General features: G+C 35.6%; 2 protein-coding genes across 5 annotated transcripts in view; both read left to right on the top strand.

Moving 5' to 3' along the window:
* Positions 1-17,311, top strand: part of PRKDC (protein kinase, DNA-activated, catalytic subunit) — a 192,623-nt gene that overhangs the window by 99,829 nt on the left and 75,483 nt on the right. For all 4 annotated transcript variants that reach the window (XM_074199918.1, XM_074199920.1, XM_074199922.1 and 1 more), the window contains 9 exons: positions 137-274; positions 682-801; positions 1,632-1,775; positions 2,632-2,783; positions 3,825-3,956; positions 6,616-6,727; positions 15,316-15,440; positions 15,536-15,685; positions 16,578-16,751. In XM_074199918.1, coding sequence (XP_074056019.1) covers positions 137-274; positions 682-801; positions 1,632-1,775; positions 2,632-2,783; positions 3,825-3,956; positions 6,616-6,727; positions 15,316-15,440; positions 15,536-15,685; positions 16,578-16,751 — 1,247 coding nt within the window. The remainder of the gene's footprint in view (positions 1-136; positions 275-681; positions 802-1,631; positions 1,776-2,631; positions 2,784-3,824; positions 3,957-6,615; positions 6,728-15,315; positions 15,441-15,535; positions 15,686-16,577; positions 16,752-17,311) is intronic.
* LOC141497281 (enolase-like) lies at positions 6,734-10,814 on the top strand. Its single transcript, XM_074199923.1, has one exon. It carries the CDS (start codon positions 6,916-6,918, stop codon positions 8,260-8,262), a length of 1,347 nt encoding a protein of 448 aa, XP_074056024.1. The 5' UTR covers positions 6,734-6,915; the 3' UTR covers positions 8,263-10,814.

The raw sequence follows: 17,311 nt of genomic DNA on the forward strand, positions 1-17,311 counted from the left end.
ATCTCATAATATTCAGTATTTCTTCCAAAATATTACTATACTGAGAATTTATTTTCTGTGTTCTTCAAAAAGAATGGCATATACGTCGAAGTTGAAAATGTTATCCAACAATCGTTTGATTTATTTTTTTCTGTAGGAACGTATTGACTCCACGGTCCAGGATGATGTAATGGAGTTAGAAATGGATGAACTAAATCAGCATGAGTGTATGACAACCATGACAGCCCTGATCAAGCACATGCAGAGGAACCATATCACACCTCGCATAGAAGAGGTATCATTTCACTTTCAAATCCTTTTCATTCCTTTTGTTTTTTGGGAGCATGCTGAAAAATAAGTTCTGGATAAATACATTTTAATGACCTCACCTCAGAGTAATTATGTATGGTATAAACAGATAGCTTCACTTGGCTTTCTTTATAACTTTTGTGCACATTGGAACCTATAGCTGGGGGTAGATGGAACATCAGAAGACACCTCATTCAACTCTCCTTTTGCAGATGAAGAAAATGAGGCCCTATGAGGGTCAGTGATTTGCCTGGGGTATAGAAGTCAGGTTGGATTGAATCCAATTCCTCTGATCTAGAGCTAATGAATGCTCTTTGTACATCTACACATATACGTGTGTATGATTGTATAAACACATACATATATGTATTTTAATTAAACATTTGTTTTTAGGGTTCAGAGTCACCAAATCTTCCTCCATGGATGAAGTTTCTTCATAGTAAATTGGAAAATCCATCAACACCACTAAATATACGTCTCTTCTTGGCTAAACTCATAATAAATACTGAAGAAGTAAGTAATTGTATTGTCTTAATTTTTCATTTCATTACTACCTAATTTAAATGTACTTAATAAGATAAGCATATCTCATATAATCAGAACAAAAAAAAAGATTGCATCTTTTCAAAGGTATCTGCACTCTTTTCTTATTTTTCCAATCTTTTTTTTCTCATTGGCAACTGCTTTACTTGTTTTATTCCACCAGTATCATTCTTCAAAGAATGTTAATAGAAAAGAAATCAAAATACTCACTGAACTGTTCCTGAAAAATAGTCCATTTTTATCTCTCAATCTGTGAAAGAATTCTCATAGGTTTAGATTTAAAGCACTTTACCATTTTCTTAATAGTAGTTACTTAGGGAAATTATCTGAAGATGTTGTCATTTCTAAACCCCTTATAAGGCTGTTCTTTTGTTATTTCAGATTACATGACACTTTTTTTTTCTTCTGTGAGGGAGAGGGGGACAACAGTTCTTCATCCTTTGGGTTTGAGTTTAAATTGTTGAAACATCTAGAAATCATTCACTACCACAACCTAACTAGCAAGCCAGTCAGATGGAAGAAGGGTTCCTTTGAGTTACTTTATTTTATTCTCTGATGAAGTTAATTCAGCAATAATATTGAATAAAAAGTCATCCCTACCCTTGACCAGTAGTTTTAGGGACTTAGGCATTGATTGAATAAAGAATCATTTTGACTGAATTTATTTTCTTGAATTGACTATATTTCTATAATTATGTTGGATTTGAATATAAAAAGTTAACTGTTTAAACAGGTGTTCAAAAGTCAATATTACTTTTTTTAAAATAACCCTAATTTTTTATTTAAAATTTTTCTTTTAGGTTTTCCGGCCATATGCAAAACACTGGCTTAATCCTTTGCTACAGTTAGTTGTTTCTGAAAATAATGGAGGAGAAGGGATTCACTACATGGTGGTAGAGATAGTAGTAGTTCTTCTTTCATGGACAAGCATCGCTACACCCAAAGTAATGATTTTTATCTATAATTCGATCAATTCTACAATTTTTCAAATATCTCATAACATGTAATTTATCCATTTCATCAAATATGCTACGATATTAGCATTTTGTAAAATGGGTAAATATTTTGAAGTGTCTTTAAAAGGGATTTCATAATTTCTAATTTAATTCTTTTGGTATCAAAAACATTTTTTGTTAACTTTCCTTTTTTTAAAGAGAGAATATGTTTAATAAATGCTTTTAGCTTTTTTCCAACAAAAAAAGAATAAAAATTATAATTGTTAACATTTATATAGTATTTGCAAAGCATTTTACAGCTTACAGTGATACCTCATTTATTTAATATCATTGGAGAATTAGACGTTCCTCGACACTGAATTTTTCAGAGAAGTGAAGTATACTCCTTTCAGAATGAAAAATTTTAGATACTTTTCAAAGTATTTCTTAAAAAAATGCTTATGCTTGTCTGTTGTTGTAGAGTATGCTGAACATAATTTAATGTTTTTTTGATGGCTATGGGTAATTTTTATTTCCGTATTCCAAAAATTCATGAACTTGAAGAAAATACATTTGTAAAGTGACTCTTTTTTTGCATTTTTATTAAAATATTTTAAAAATCATTGAATCATTGAAAAATAAATTATCTTTGAAGTGTGGGTGTGGGTGTAGGTGTTGAGTGTTTTTCTTTTCCATCTTCCAGGATGCCTCCAAAAATTTCTCATTTTCCCTCAATCTCACCAAAGTTTACCATACTCCATATGGCCTCTTTTTAATTGCTTTAATTTAATTGCTTTAATTTAATTTTTTACATTTTATTAAAATATTAAGATTATATATGACTACACATTTTCATATTTTTCAGGGTGTTCCAAAAGATGAACTGCTGGCAAATAGATTACTTCAGTTCTTGATGAAACATGTCTTTCATCCAAAAAGAGCTGTGTTTAGGCACAATCTTGAAATCATAAAAACTGTTGTTGAATGCTGGAAGGATTGTTTATCCATACCATACAGGTATAAAATTAGCAGAGGCTATAAAGAAAAGCAAACTGATGTTTAAAAAAATTAATTACTAGTAGGAAAGTATATTTTTTAAAAGGCAATTCTTTTATAAACGTTTATGTTTTGAGTGAAAGGGACATATATAAACCATGAAAGCATAAAACTTAGTTTGTATTGATCAGGATGTTAATTGAGTTAAATCTTATAATCCTGATGGCTTTTATTCCTTACAATTTTTCTCATATCAACTCAAAAAGGATAGATAAATATTATGTCTTTTTTTGTATTTTCAGAAATTTCTAACATATGGACTTAGGTTTATTTATGGGAATACATTTATTTTAGCTTTGGCTTAGAATTTATTAACATCAAGTTAGTCAATTGAGAAAACTTGAAGAAGACTCATTACTTTTATTCTATTCTATTCCATATTTATTCCAATCAGTGTATTTCACTGTTTGCTTCTCTTGGAACAATTATAAAAATAGATAATTTTAATAGTGTACCAGTTCTAAAAACATCTCAATAATTAAGATAATTAAGTGTAATAGAGATAAAAAAATTTGTTTAGTTTGAAGGGACAAGTAGAGAGAAGAGAGGACATATTCAAATTTATCAATAGGAAAACACTAGATTAACCTGAAAGCAAGTAAGTGAAAAGTCAGCCAGAACATTATGAATGATATAGTTGTCTCAGTAGATAGAAGACCATGGCTCAGACGTTTCCTAGCTGTGTGACTCTGGAGAAGACACTTGAACTGTTTTCCTTAGTTCACCTAAGAAGGAAATGACAAACCACTTCTGTATCCTTGCCAAGAAATTTCTTTGGACAGTATGGATCATGGGGTCTTAAAGAATCAGACACAGCTGAATGACAAAAACAATGGATACTATAAGATGTGAAGGGAAAAGAATCAAAATTTCATAGGGAAAATTTGCAAAGGCTTTTCAATTTTCTGTGTAAACTTTACAAAGGTATTTGTATCATTGTTTCTTTATATACAACTTAATGAATCATTTGTTGATAGTTTTTTTTTTGTTCTTGTATTTCAGGATTATATTTGAAAAGTTTTCTAATAGAGATCCCAACTCAAAAGACAATTCAGTAGGAATTCAGTTATTAGGAATCATAATGGCAAATAACTTACCTCCCTATGATTCAGCAAGTGGTATAGAAAGTACAAGGTGAGATTACATCATTTTGCATTGATGCTTTTATCTATTAAAAATGTTTTTGAGCTAGATTGAGCAAAATGGAGGAAAGCTCTTCATTTAAAATTTCAATAGAGACCAGAATCCAGTTTAATTAAAGTGTGTGTGTGTGTGTGTGTGTGTGTGTGTGTGTGTGTGTGTGTGTGTGTATTTTACTATTTAAGAAGGACATTTTAGTGTGAGGGGATTATATAATAAGAATATGAAAAATACTTAGGGGAATTTTATTTTGTAGGAATTGTTTAGTTGGTTTATAATAGATTTTGCATCTTAAATAAGATAGGAGGGGTGGTTAGGTGGCGCAGTGGATAAAACACCGGCCCTGGAGTCAGGAGTACCTGCGTTCAAATCCGGTCTCAAATACTTAATAATTACCTAGCTGTGTGGTCTTGGGCAAGCCACTTAACCCCATTTGCCTTGCAAAAAAAAAAAGAAAAGAAAAAAGTAAACAAGATAGGAAGTTTGTTGATTATTACTTCATTGTTATTTCTCATCTGCCTCTTTTATCTTAGAGTTAGGATCTTTTAGTTAGTTTTCAATTTATAGATGAGAAAAATTGAGGATCAAGGATCTGAAATAAGCAACTCCAGGTAATTGAGTTTGATTAGAATAATAATTCTTATTGGTTCACTCTCCTGACATGCTCAGATTTCAAGGTTAAATGTGTATAATATATTTATTTCATAAAATATATATAGAAAATGTTATAGATATATTTCTATATATATGCATGTATGTATTTATAAATATATAGCCGAATATGAAATAATACCTTTTATACTTGAATTTTGTAGCTTATGCTAATTAGAATGAAAAGAGATTATAGAGCCAGCTTTGTACTAATTAATCATAAATAGAGGAGTTATTTATGTGTTCATTCACATGCATCATCTATTGGAGAATACTTAAGTTCTTTACAATTCACTACATATTTCAAGATTTGCTTATTTCTCATAACATTACAAAGATTATACTGGAGAAAACTGATGTCCTATCAATTATCCTTCACATTCAATGAGACTAGTTGATTGTCTTTTTCAATCACAAAGTTCTTTGTGGATGGCTTTTTCCTATTTCTCTTAGACCTCTTCCCTTTGTTTTCTTTCTTCTTGCATTAATCGATACCAGTGTATTATTGGCCAACTTGTGTAGTACCATCTGCTCTTCCTATTTAATTGTGCTGGAGGGAGAATCAACCAATTGCTTGTTCCCCTTTGCGACTTCCATATTTTTCTTTGAGATGATTTTCTCTCTCTGGATATAGCATTTGATGTAGACTGTGGTCTTAGATAGTAGGTAGGTGGAACATTTTTTAAGCTCTTATGTGCCAGACAGGTTGCTAAGAACTGGGAATACCAATTAAAAAAAAAAAGACAGTTTTTGCCTTGACAACAAGTCAAGAAGTTTACAAATTCTAATCAAAGATGACACTCCACATCAAAATAAACAGGAAATCAGTGGTTGTCAGGGGTATAAACTCAACAATCAGAAGAGGGGGTCTTGGAGGTGAAAAGCTTCCCCAACGAAGAGGAGATGAAAAGGTACAGAGGTACAGAGAGCATCAGAAGTAGAGCTGAGAGAGAGTAAGAGAGTTGTTATTCGGTAATCTTTATGAAAAGTTGGTAATAGGCAGAAAGTCAGCAATTGGAGGGCTCTGCCAGGCTGTGGAAAAATCCAGGGAGTCACGCATGAGTGGATCTCAAAGAGAAGCAAGAATAGATGGCACTGGGGCACTTCATGAAATGATCCTTATGGAATGACTTTTTCTCAGTCATTTCAGTATCTGGCTTACAGTCCTCTTCCTTGCAACTCCTGTTCTCCTAATTAAAGGCTTCAGTATATGCAAAAGCTTTATAGCATTATTAATGTTTTTGCAGTTAATTTTTTTTGCCCCACATTTTTGCTATACCTTCTATAGCATCTAGTATCTTGAGAAGCTTAAGTCTCCCACTACCTTCTTAATTGTATCATTTCATCATGAACCTCCTCCTAATACATTTGATTGAGTCTTAGCACCTTCTCTTTGTTTTCTTCTCTGCTGTTTTTATCATTTTTTATTAATATAACCGTGATTGTGATAACAGTTGTGGTGGTGTCAATGCTCTTCATGGTGAAAACAGTTTTTTACAAAAATCTTTGCATTTAGTTTTGATCTTTTGTTTTGTTTTGTTCTTCCAGTTTTATCACAGACAAATACAACTAGGAAAGGAGATGAACAAGTCATGTAGCAAAAAAAAGACCTGCTGATAGGGAACTATACCATACCATACCATACTTTGCCGTTCAAAATACTAAGGAAACTGAAGGAGATTTTTAATAGTTTGGATGGATCTTCTGTGGAGTAATTATGAAAAAGCATGAATAAGAATCATACAGAATAAAAATGTGTGGAGAGTTTATAATCTTTACACTCTTAAAAGGACTACTCTACTGAAAAGCACTATTATACTTATGAATACATGGATTCATTGAAGCATAGATATACTTACACAGTTTTTCCATGTGTAGTTACATCATAGATTTCTATTTAATGGTATATTAAGGTTTGCAAAAGGTTTTGTTTTGTTTTGTTTTTTTAGCAGACTATTGAATAGTTTCATACAAATTTGTTTCCTCTATTTGTATTTTGTAGATATTTTCAAGCTTTGGTCAACAATATGTCTTTTGTAAAGTATAAAGAGGTATATGCAGCTGCAGCAGAAGTATTGGGATTAATTCTTCAATATATTTCTAAAAAGGAAAATGTAAGTAACCTTTTATATAAATTACTTTTTCTTACAATATTTTTAATTCAACCAATATGGAATACCTACTATATAGAAAGACGTTAAAAAATAGTCCCTTTTTTCGAGGAACTTATCCATTAGTATAAAAAGAAAGTTCAAAGGAAAAGAACTTAGAGAAAGATGAAATCCTTTCAACTGGGAGAAATATGGAGGTAGACTATTTTAGGTTTAGAAGACTGAAGGAAGGTATAGTGGTAGAAAAATGGAATGGTTTTAAGAAAGGAGAAGTACCTCTGCCTCTGTTCTCTGAATCCAATGGAGCAATCCCCATCCAGAAATTCAACATGTCAATTTTGAAGATCATTGCAAGAGAGATCTTTGGCTCTCATGGAAACCCCACTGTTGAAGTTGATCTCTGCACTTCAAAAGGTCTCTTCAGAGCTGCTGTGCCCAGTGGGGCTTCTACTGGCATTCATGAAGCCCTGGAGCTCCAAAACAGTGATAAGACCTGCTATATGGGGAAAGGTGTCTCAAAAACGGTTGAGCACATCAATAAAACTATTGCCCCTACCCTGATTAGCAAGACACTGAATGTTGTGGAGCAGGAGAAGATTGACAAATTGATGATTGAGATGCATGGCTCTGAGAATAAATCTAAATTTGGAGCAAATGCCATATTGGGAGTGTCTCTGGCTGTTTGTAGGGCCGAGGCTGCTGAGAAAGGTGTCTCCTTGTTCTTCCATATTGCTGATCTTGCAGGCAATGAAGAAGTCATCCTAGTCATCCTGCCAGTTCCAGTCTTCAATGTGATCAATGGTGGCTTCTATGCTAGTAACAAGCTAGCAGTTCAGGAGTTCATGATCCTTCCTGTTGTAGCATCAAACTTCAAGGAGGCCATGCACGTTGGAGCTGAGGTCTACCACAACCTGAAGAATTTGATTAAGAAGAATTATGGACAGGATGCCACCAATGTAGGAGATGAAGGTGGCTTTGCTCCTAATATCCAGGAGAATAAAGAAGCTCTGGAACTGCTGATTGGCAAGGCTGGCTATACTGACGAGGTTGTAATTGGCATGGATGTTGCTGCCTCTGAATTCTTCCAATCTGGGAAATATGACTTGGACTTCAAGTCTCCTAATCCCAACAGATACATCTCACCTGCCAAGCTTGGGGACCTTTACAAGAGCTTCATCAGGGACTATCCAGTGGTGTCTATTGAAGATCACTTTGACCAGGATTATTGGGCAGCTTGGAAGAATTTTACTGAAACTACAGGCATACAGGTTGTAGGGGATGATCTCACAGTGACTAATCCCAAGCACATTGAAAAGGCTGTTAATGAGAAAGTTTACAACTGTCTCCTGCTCAAAGTGAACCAGATTGGCTCCATGACCAAATCTCTCCAGGTGTGCAAGCTGGCCCAGTCCACTGGGTGGGGAGTAATGGTTTCCCATTGTTCTGGGGAGACTGAAGATACCGTCATTGCAGACCTGGTGGTGGGCCTCTGCACTGGGCAGATCAAGACTGGGACCCCCTGCCAATCTGAGCATTAGGCAAGTATAACCAGCTTTTTAGAATTGAGGGAGAACTGGGCAGCAAGACTAAATTCACTGGAAGGAACTTCAGAAACCCTTAGGTCAAGTAAGCTCCATGACCATGAAGCCTCAGAGCTAGTAGGTGACAGTCACTTCTGTAGAAGTCCTCCAAAGAATGGGCAGCACCAAGTAGTATTTTGTTTTGGGGATGGGGGTTTTGCTACTTAACTCCACCCCTCTCTCTTCCACTTTTCTGTGTTGTTCTCACTGCTTCTTTCAAACTACCTTATCAGAGATGGTACTTGATCATTTGGTCCTTTATTGGAAGACCTTGTCTTGTGACTGGGCTAGAATGATCTTTTCTCACCCCTACCCCTAGTGTTGATGTGCAGAGTCATATACTTGTGATGCAGCCCAAACAAGCCCACAGGCCAGATCCTTTAGTAGCTTCTATGTGCAGAATGAAAGTATTCAGTAATCCACTGGGAAAAAAAAGAAAAGGGAAGTAGTATAGTTTAGAATACAGGGTATATGAAAGGGAAGTAGGACAGACTCCTCGGGATATGATTTTTTTTTTTTTACTGTCTTTGAATATCAAACCAAAGAGCTTGAACTTTATTTGATGGGCAATGGCAAGCCATAAGGCTGTTTAGATAAAACTTGAACAAAAAACATTATTTGAGGCAGCTAGGTGGTGCAGTGGATAGAGCACTGGCCCACAGTCAGGAGGACCTGAGTTCAAATCCAGCCTCAAGACATTCAGAAAATACCTAGTTGTATGACCTTGGGCAAGTCACTCTTTTTAAAAAAACTTTCTTTAAGGCAATGGGGTTAAGTGACTTGCCCAAGGTCACCTAGCCAGGCAATTATTAAGGTCTGAGTTCAGATTTGAACTGAGGTACTCCTGACTCCAGGGCCAGTGCTCTAATTACTGTGCCATTTAGCTGCCCTGCAAGTCACTCTTAACCCTTTTGCCTTAAATAAATTTTTTTAAAAAAGCATATTATTTTCCCAAAAAATGTTTAGGGAAATACTCTATGACTAACCAATGAATATTAAAGGTATTTAAATATCTCACTATAGATTGAACTGTGTGTTGATGCTGTGTATTGAGAACTTACTAGACTTACTTGGAGTTCACAAGGAGTTTGAAATAGATTATTAAAAACAAAGTGATCCTGATTTTGGAGAAAGCTGTACTCATCTTTTAACAACTGCCCCTTCTTTTGACTAATCAGAAATTTATTGCTTAACAAATTTTTTTAAAATCAAAATGAATTTTGAAATGGTATGCTTTAATGAAGAGTTGACCAATCTTTAAATTAAGTTTAGGCAATTGGAGAGCAGAGATTCACTGATCTGATACATCAAAATTTCAGGTTAAAATGTTCATTTATGTTTATTTTTGAACATATATATATATATATATTATAACAATTGGGAATCAAATTAATCCAGTCTTAAATTTTGACTCTTTCTAATAAGAGTGATTAAAAACAGTAAAATACTTGAATAGTTTTTTTCAAGTTCTTTTCCAAAGAAAGGAATTGACACACTGAGTTTTTATCAGGTACCCAAAGACAACAAGAGATATTATTTCTTTTTTTCTTTTTTTTTAAATTTATTTTTTATTCTCATTTTGTACAAATTTTTTTTACATTAATAAAATATTCTTGTTTACAAGTAAACAAAATAACTCTCCCCCCATGAATATAAATAGACTTGCTTGGGTGAAAAAGTAAAGGGGAGAGAAAAAAAATTAAAATTAAAAAAAATAATAGTAATAATTGTAGGTATGGCCAGGTGGCGCAATGGACGAAGCACCAGCCCTGGAGCCACGAGCACCTGAGTCCATATCCAGCCTCGTAAACCCAATAATCACTCAGACATGTGACATGCAAGCCACCTGATCCCCACTGCCCTGCAAAAACCAAAAAGAAGAAAAAAAAAGATCCAAAATAAAATAAAAATAGTAGGGGTGGCTGGGTAGCAGACAGAGCATTGGCCCTTGAGCCAGGAGCACCTGGGTCCAAATCCGGCCCCAGACACCCAAAGATCATCCTGCTACATGGCCCCAGGCAGGCCACCCAGCCCCACTTGCCCTGCACCCTCCCCCAAATAATAATAACAAAAAATGTGCTTCAGTCTTTGTTCCAATACCAACAACTCTGTCACGGGTGGATCACATTCTTTATGATAAGTCCACCACAAAAGTTACTTCCATATTTTTCCACCATTCCCATTGCTGATTGCAACTCCCTCCTTTCTTATTTCTCCATTACCATGTACTATATTTTCTCTCTCCTTTCACTCTGACTCTGCTGTAGGGTTGCTGAGTGGCGCAGCAGACAGATCCTTGGTCCTGGGGCCAAGAAGCCCTGAGCCCCTATACCACCCCCTTAGGCCCAGAATCCACCAGGCCCCATGGTCCTGGGCAGGCCTTCCAATCCCAGCCCCTTGCAAGAAGTAAAAAAGAAAATGTGTTATATCTGACCACTGTTCCCCCATGGTCCATCCTCTCCTCCTTTATTCACATCCCCACCCCTCCCCCCTGCTCCCCCCCCTTCTTATTCCAGATGTCTATACCCCATTGAGTATATTTGCTGTTTCCTCTCCTAGCCATCTCTGATGAGAGCAAAGGTTCCCTCATTCCCCCTTGCCTCCCCCCTTCCATATCATTGCAATAGCTCATTGTAATAAAAAAATCTTATCATGTGAAATATCTTGGACTATTCCCCCTCTCCTTTTTCTTTCTCCCATTCCATTTCCCTTTTTTTCTATTGACTCCATTTTTACACCATATTTTATCTTCGAATTCAGCTTCCTCCTGTGCTTCAACTATAAAAGCTTCAACTATAAAAGCTCCCTCTCCCTGCTCTATTAACTGAGATGGTTCATATGAATATTATCAGTATCATTTTCCTATACATGCAGTTCATCCTCATTAAGTCCCTCATATTTCCCCCCTCTCCTCCAATCTCCATGCTTCACCTGAGTCCTGTATCTGAAGATGAAACCTTCTGTTCAGCTCTGGCCATTCCAAAAGGAACATTTGAAATTCCCCTAGTTCACTGAAAGTCCATCTTTTTCCCTGGAAGAGGACATTCAGCCTTGCTGGGTAGTTCATTCTTGGCTGCATTCTAAGCTCTTTTGCCTTCCAGTATATTGTATTCCAAGCCCTACGAACTTCCAATGTAGTTGCTGCTAAGTCCTGTGTGATCCTGACTGCAGCTCCACGATATTTGAACTGTGTCCTTCTGGCTGCTTGTAATATTTTCTCTTTGACTTGGGAGTTCTGGAACTTGGCTATAATATTCCTGGGGGTTGGTTTTTTGGGATCTCTTTCTTGGGGGGATCGGTGGATTCTCTCCATTTCTATTTGCCCTCTGCTTCTAGAATATTAGGGCAATTTTCCTGTAGTAATTCTTTCAAAATGATGTCAAGGCTTTTTTCTGATCATGACTTTCAGGTATTCCAATAATTTTCAAATTATCTTTCCTAAGTCTGTTTTCCATATCAGTTGTTTTTTCAATGAGATATTTCACATTTTCTTTTAATTTTTCATTTTTTTGGTTTTGAAGTATTGATTCCTGATTTCTGGTAAATTCATCAATCTCCCTGAATTCTATTCTTTGTCTGAAGGATTTGTTCTTCTCAGAGAGTTTTCTTATCTCTTTTTCCATCTGGCCAATTTTGCTTTTTAAAGCAAATTCTCCCCAATAACTTTTTGAACTGTTTTATCCATTTGACCTAAGCTGTTTTTTAGCATGCTATTTTCTTCAGCATTTTTTTGGATTTCCTTGACTAAGCTGCTGACTTTATTTTCATGTTTTTCCTGCATCTCTCTCCTTTCTTTTCCCAGTTTTTCTTCTAATTCCCTCATTTGATTTTCAAAGTCTTTTTTGAGCTCTGTCATAGCCTGAGCCCAATTTCTGTTTTTCTTGGGAGTCTTTAGATGCAGGAGCTTGTGCTTCCTCATCTTCAGACTGAGTATTTTGTTCCTTCTTTAGCTCATTTGCAAAATATTTCTCATTAGTCTTCCTCTTATTTCTTTGCTTGCTCATTTTCCCAGCCTGGTCCTGGTTTTGGGGTGCTTCCTGAGCTTTTGGGACACTCCCACAGGGTCTCAGTGTGTGTGAGGCTCTGTCCTCCCTCCTGGTCTGTGAATGACCATAAGCGCCCTCCTCTGCCCTGTTGTTCTATAGGGGGGCCTAGACTGCGATCAGGATCTGAATGTGGTCAGAGCCCCAGAGTCCCGTTCCAGAGGCAGAGGACAGTTCAGCAGTCTCTCTTCACTCCCCTCCCTCAGCTCCATGGGCTCATGCCCTGGGGGCTCCTGCTTACAGGCTCTGCCTGCTTCTGTTTCAGGGTCTGGGCTGCTGAAAGACCAAGCTGCTGGCTGTGTGCCCTGAGGGCTGGGGTCCATGTGCTGGCAGAGGTCCCCCGCTGTTTCCCCACTTTGTGCTCAGTGCTCCCCGGGGTGCAGCTCAGGCCCTGGGGCTGCCTCTGGGAGCCTGAAGGGCCACCCTACCGGCGGGCCGCCCCTCCAACCCCGGGAAGCAGAGCCTTTCTGCTCTTTTCCAGGTTACCTTGTGTAGGAGAACTGCCTCACTGGGTCCCTTTGTGGGTTCTGTCTCTCGAAAGTTTAGTTAGAGTCCTTAGCTTATGAGTTTTATCAGAGAGCTCCTAAGACTCATCCCTTCTTGTCACCATCTTGGCTCCACCCCCCCCCCCCCCCAAGAGACATTATTTCATGGAACATTTAGTTTTCACATATTGCAGCACTAAAAATAAGCATTCAGAAAAAGACTATCATACAAATCAATGAATTTTATGTACTAATATGGTTTGCTGAGAATTAACTGGTAAAGAGATTCTATGAAGAGAGGCTAGTATAGTAGGGACTATATTAGGTGCTCTGTAAATAGCCTTAGAATAGTTTGCATCTTTATTCATTCAGATCTGGTTCCACATACTTTTTGTTCTGTTCAACAAATATTTAAACATTTCTGTTTTGTTTATTATTATTGCTATAAATATTATAAATGCATCATCTATATAGCATATCAGACAATAAATATAAAATTAAAATGAGAATTTTTGGCTTAAAAAAAGAAAAGAGACAGAAATTCTATGAAGAGCTTCTGAAGTCTTTCCAAATCATATCAATATACATATTTATATTTGGCAGCTTGTTTGCAAAAAAAAAAAAAAGATGAGGATGAGTATCAGAAAGGAATAAGAAATTTCAAAAATGATTGACATGATGGGTACCAGAAAAAACAAAAATATATTTTCATAGACAGAAAAAGATTTGTTATTGATGTTGTAATTCTCTCTGAGTCAGCTATCAGTGAACAGTTAGACCATCAGCTTGTATGATCAGAATTATAGAAAAACAGAAGAATGAAAAATGAGAAAAATTATGGTAATACACTTGAAATGACAATCCTGAATGAGTAATTTCATGAAATAATGGGAAATATACAACATGAATAACCTTGTTAGTTTAACCAGTGTAGATTAAATGTCAGAAGAAAACCTCCAAAGCTCAGAAAATGCCTTAGCAAATATCTGACCTAATTTACAAATGAAGAGATGATGACTGCCAAAGACAAAACTCATTTAAAATATAAACTAATTTAAAAACTATCTAAGGACGGAAGATTGAGAACTGTGAACAACATCATCTCATGAAGCAGAGGGAAATCAGTAGGGAGGATAAATTCTATTTAAAGAGAATTTGGGGGAAGCTAGGTGGTGTAGTGGACAGAGCATAAGCCCTGGAGTTGGGAGGACCTGAGTTCAATTTTGACCTCACACACTTAATGATTACCTATTTGTGTGGCCTTGGGCAGTGCCTTGTAAAGACCTTAAAAAGAAGAAAGAGAATTTTGCATAGTTGCTCAACCTAGCAAATTTATCCTAAGGATAAAGAATGAAAATGAAAGAACATCAGTCAGAAAAAGGATGGAAAAGAATACAGAAAGTCTCAATAAATCCACCACTCTTGGATCTAAACATCAGGGTCCTAAATGTGCTTAAAGAAGTGGTAGTATTGGGGCAGCTAGGTGGCACAGTGGATAGAGCACCGACTCTGGAGTCAGGAGTACCTGAGTTCAAATCTGGCTTCAAACACTTATTAATCACCTAACTGTGTGACCTTGGGCAAGTCACTTAACCCCATTGCCATGCAAAAAATAAAAACAAAAAGAAGAGGTAGAATTGTCACTGCAAATAATAAAGATGGTGAAAATAACTGAATTGGATAGAGTAACTATAGAAAATATCAGTGCTGGAGATGATATGACTTGTATGGCTAAGCCCACCCAGAGGGAAGTAATAATCTTGACACTTTCCCAAAAGATCAGTATTTTATGATATTGTGAAGGCCCAAGAAAAGGAATATCTAGCCCAGATAACCTACTAAATATTGCTCATATTAGTTGTATTACATTACTTAAAAAAATTTAAGAAATAAATAATAATTTGTTAAAGCATATTCAGAATATATCAGAGTGCACATATAAATCTCTACTAATGTACTCTATGGAGAGAAATATGCACATACTTAAAGGACAGTTGGTCCTCAATTCCACAAGGAGGTCAACACAGTGAATAGAGTCTAGGTCTAGAATCAGGAATCTAATCTCCACGAGTTAAAATTCAACCCCAGATGCTAGCTATGTGACCCTGGGCAAGTCAGTTAGCCCTTTTGCCTCAGTTTTCTTATATGTAAAATGAGCTGGAGAAGGAAATTGCAAATCACTTCAGTCTCTCTGCTAAAAAAAACCCCCAGTGGTGTCACAAAGAGTTGTATATGACTAAACAACAAAAGGGGGCAAGATAAGGATTCTTTCAACTTCCTTTTTTTAATTAATTAATTTATTTTTTCTTCAATTCCATGCAAGGATAGTTTTCCACATTCACTTTTTTGTAAGGTTTTGAATTCCAGTTTTCTTTCTCCCTACCTTATCTCCTCCCTCCCCTTAACAGAAAGTAATGTAAAATAGGCTATAAAGATAAGTTTTCTGTGTTTTTCTTTGTTTTAAAATATACTTAATCTTTCAGGTGCTGGAGGATTCAGTTTTTGAATTAGTTGTTAAACAACTGAAACAACATCAGAATTCTAAGGAAGACAAATTTATCGTGTGTTTAAATAAAGTAGTGAAGACCTTCCCTCCTCTTGCTGATAGGTAGGATTACTGAGTCACGATGAACATTTTCTTGTTTTGGTGATGGGAAAGTAGTGTGATTCTTCATCTTCTTCATTAATTATATTAATTTAAAGGTTTATGAATGCTGTATTCTTCTTGCTGCCCAAATTTCATGGAGTGATGAAAACCTTGTGTTTAGAGGTTGTACTTTGTCGTGCAGAAGAAATACATGATCTCTACTTACAATTAAAGAGTAAGGATTTCATCCAGATCATGAGACATCGGTGAGTAGGGAAGTTGCCATCCATATACTTCATTGAGTGTATGGAAAAGACACTGCAATATGATAAAGTAAAAAAGAGCCCTGATCTGGAACTCAATTCCAGCTGGTCAGTTTTCATCTCTACTCTACCACTAAGTCATTTATAAAGTTATATGGGCAAGAGAACACTTCAATTTCTATTGATCCAGAGATCAACATATTTAGAATATGTTGATCCAGAGTCAGAAATTGAACAGTTTTCTTAGAGACTGTGGAGATTACATGCAGCAAACTTACATCTATGACTACTAATAGATTTTTAGTGAATGAACAGAGAGACTTGTCAGATGAGAATTAGTTAAGAGCAATTGGGGGAGCAGACACATTTTGATGTTTGCCTAGTTTATAATAACTCTTAAAAAATTAGAACAAATGCAGTAATACTGAGTGCATTTTTTATGTTAAGCATTGGTTTTTGAAATGATTTTTTTTTAGTAGAGAAGGCTTCTATGGGTTTAGTTTGATAATGTAGTTAAATTTTTTAAAAAAATCCATATTGTATTAACATACTTTTAAAATCTATCACTACAAATCATATTAAAAATAATAAAGTAAAAGAAATTTAGTTAAGCAAAACAAATCTATATATTGACTAAGTCTAACAATGAATCCATTATTTTGTACTTATAGTCCACCATCTCTCTGCTGGAGAAAGGGCACATGCTTCTCCCTGAAACTCTTTAATGTCATAGTTGTTCAGTATTCTTGTAATTCATTTTCAGTTACATAACCCACAGTCACACATATAGGGATGTTTAATGCATCCTTTATGACAAAGAAAGTAAAGTAATTGTGTTGAAGAAAGTAAATCAGGGAAGATCATATACAAGTGGTTTTGATATCTTTCACTCTAGAGATGATGAAAGGCAAAAAGTATGTTTGGATATAATTTATACAATGCTAGCAAAACTGCAACCAGAAGAACTACGAGAACTTCTACATTGTATTATAGAGTTCATCTCTCATCCTTCTCCAGTGTGTCGGGAAAAAACATATAATATCCTGATGTGGATTCATGATAATTACAGGTATGGGTTTTTTAGTAAAGCTTCTTTTCATTCTTAATAATACCCTATATTTCAGGGATGATGACATTTTTGGCATTCTGCAGTGTGTCTTCAAGGGTGCTGATACTTTATAACATGTTACAAGACTATTACATAAAATTAATTATTTTGGGGGCAGTGAAATGACTCCTAAAACCTGTCTTTGTGCAGTGACTATGTACCCATTGTAAACAGTATGCTTAGACTATTTTTTTTTTGTCAGAAGTGAATTGTGAAGGTCTCTTCTCCTAAATCTTTATTCTTATGGTGCTATTCCAAGATTTGTCCAGATGAGGGAGGCATTGTATATCTTCTTTCTTCTTTTAGGGGAGAAAGCTATATATCTTAGATGTATCTATATCTACACACATATAGATACGTATGCAGAGGTTGAAGTAGCATACTATCCGTCATTTCTTAAAATCATCAGTCTATCATTTATTATAATGACTCCAAAAATCCTTTTACTATATTTTAACTTTCTTCATCTCTTTACCTGTTCTTCTACTTCTTGTTGCAATATTTCTACCATAGTACTACTG

This window comes from Macrotis lagotis, chromosome X (genome assembly GCF_037893015.1).
Source record: "Macrotis lagotis isolate mMagLag1 chromosome X, bilby.v1.9.chrom.fasta, whole genome shotgun sequence".
Lineage (NCBI taxonomy): Eukaryota > Metazoa > Chordata > Mammalia > Peramelemorphia > Peramelidae > Macrotis > Macrotis lagotis.